The following is a 1,607-nucleotide window of genomic DNA, read 5'->3' as shown; positions in this document are numbered from 1 at the left end:
CCACTGCAAGTAGGATTCCCGGGCCACCTGTTCCTCAATGGCCTCATTTGTGGCCTCCCAATCTGTGGCCCGCTTCTTGTCTTCCAGCATCTGCTGTTCAATCCATGATTCCTCTGATGTTTTTATGGCATTCTTCATCAGGGACTGCTCTGCAAACTACAAGGAGTGGGAGAGGAACAGGGATGTGAGGTGACACTCTGAACTCTGGCCAAGAGCCAGAAGTGGCTTAGGGAGGTGGGCTCACAGGCTCAGAAGAGAGGCAGGAAGGCGGATACTCTTACTAAGCACCCCCTAGACAGGCTGCCTATTCATCAGGGACTAGGGGAAGGCAGGCTTGGGTTGGGGGACTTGTCATTTCGAATTCCTATATTCAGAAGTCCTGCTGCCACCCCCAAGATACCTCAACTGATGTACTAAGTCTGGGGCAGTCAGATGCCCTCCAGCCAGGGTTAGAATTTAAAGACACCTCACCGATTGATGACTCAGTTGTTGAGGCCTTCTTCACCTATGCCCAGATGGGACAAGGAGAAAAGATCACCTAAGAAGTTGAGTCCTGTGTGCACAGGGTAGATTTGAGTATTGGGGCATTTAAGTAGACAAGAGGACAGTGTCAGCATGGTGTGGGGTACTATGAGTTGTGGAACACCGTATGAGAGTGTCAGGCTGTGAGACATAACAGATTTTTTAAAAAGGAATAATGAAAAGTATCAGTGCCTATCCCACGGAATAAAAGTAAATTTCGTTCAGTGAAAACTTATTTTAATGCACATATACACACCATACACCAACGTGTGTGTACACTAATGGTGTAAAGTATAATTTTTTACCCAGGGATAACAGTCCAAAAAGAATGCAAAATGCTGTTAGAATAAGCCAATTAAAAATGGGCAAAAAAGTCTAGACACACAACTTCATCAAAGAAGATAGAGAGTAAATAGGCACATGAAAAGACACTCAACATCATTTGTCATTAGGAATTGCAAATTAAAACATGGTGCCCCTCAGTTAAAGGTATCAGTAAGAACCATGGTGTCATTCAGATACAGAAGGTTACAGAAATATTTCTAGACATGTGCATACACACAGGTTAGTTTATACATATATTTTCTTGCTCTATCAGCTGAAAGGGCCTAAATCAAGGATACCCCAATAGCAAAGAGCATACTCAGCACCCAGATCTTGGTTTCTAATATAACATTCTCCAATAAAAGGAACTAAGGCTCCTTGGAGAAATGGCTGGTTCTAGAAATGGGATAAGGAATATACAAGATGAGCCTCTAGCACCTTGTAGTGCCAGAAAGTTAAATATTCAAAATAAAAATGAAAATGAAAAATAAAATAAAAATGAAAACAAGCCAAAAAACACCTCCTCACAAACACACAAACACTACCACAATGATGGGGATATTTCAAAGAGATGCAGGAACCAACTAAAAGAACTCCCAATAGCCAAAACTGGAAAAACTTGGGCATCAAAATAAAAATAGTACTGGATTATAACCCAAAGTATTAAATAAATATCCATCATCCACAATGATATAAATGACTAACTAAATAATGGAGAATGAGATAAATCTCCCTTGCAGAAGAATTTCAAATAATTTATG

At 40.8% G+C, this 1,607-nt stretch overlaps 1 protein-coding gene across 1 annotated transcript in view; it reads right to left on the bottom strand.

Moving 5' to 3' along the window:
• The window catches only part of OTUD5 (OTU deubiquitinase 5), a gene marked incomplete at its 5' end in the record, with an annotated part of 9,059 nt that overhangs the window by 3,856 nt on the left and 3,596 nt on the right, over positions 1 to 1,607 (bottom strand). The window contains 1 exon segment of the mRNA XM_010858945.1: positions 2 to 156. Coding sequence (XP_010857247.1) covers positions 2 to 156 — 155 coding nt within the window.

This window comes from Bison bison, unplaced genomic scaffold (assembly GCF_000754665.1).
Source record: "Bison bison bison isolate TAMUID 2011002044 unplaced genomic scaffold, Bison_UMD1.0 scf7180017461887, whole genome shotgun sequence".
Classification (NCBI taxonomy): domain Eukaryota; kingdom Metazoa; phylum Chordata; class Mammalia; order Artiodactyla; family Bovidae; genus Bison; species Bison bison.
The sequence above is the reverse complement of the archived record's forward strand: the minus strand, read 5'-3'. Positions and strand labels throughout refer to the sequence as shown.